General features: G+C 41.2%; 1 protein-coding gene across 1 annotated transcript in view; it reads right to left on the reverse strand.

The window, feature by feature from the left end:
• The window catches only part of elovl8a (ELOVL fatty acid elongase 8a), a 5,585-nt gene that overhangs the window by 3,320 nt on the left and 1,993 nt on the right, over positions 1-272 (reverse strand). Inside the window, exons 2-3 of the mRNA XM_035670921.1 lie at positions 171-237; positions 1-43 (exon numbers count right to left, since the gene is read on the reverse strand). The exon at positions 1-43 is cut by the window's left edge and continues 151 nt beyond it. Of these exons, the coding sequence (XP_035526814.1) occupies positions 1-43; positions 171-237 (110 nt within the window). The remainder of the gene's footprint in view (positions 44-170; positions 238-272) is intronic.

A 272-nucleotide genomic window follows, 5' to 3' on the forward strand; every position in this document is an offset into this window, starting at 1 on the left:
GGCACAGGAGAGTAGACCAGCGGCCAACTGTCTGTCCTCTTGTCTGTTGGAGAGAAAAAGCCAGAGAAAATCAAGCAAAGAGTGTGCTGTGAATATATGTGACATAAATATCTAACAATATATCTTTGAAATATGTGATTACATTGCTAAAGCAAAAAAAAAAGACTTGCCTCCATTTTCAAGAATCCCTCTGTAGAATAGTTGTAATTTCTGCCATGTGGTGAGAGCATGAAAACCCTGAGATGGACAGAAGGGGCCTGGTTATGGAGGGC

The sequence above is a fragment of the Morone saxatilis genome, unplaced genomic scaffold (genome assembly GCF_004916995.1).
Source record: "Morone saxatilis isolate NCDOM2014 unplaced genomic scaffold, NCSU_SB_2.0 Contig23, whole genome shotgun sequence".
In the NCBI taxonomy this organism is placed as follows: domain Eukaryota; kingdom Metazoa; phylum Chordata; class Actinopteri; family Moronidae; genus Morone; species Morone saxatilis.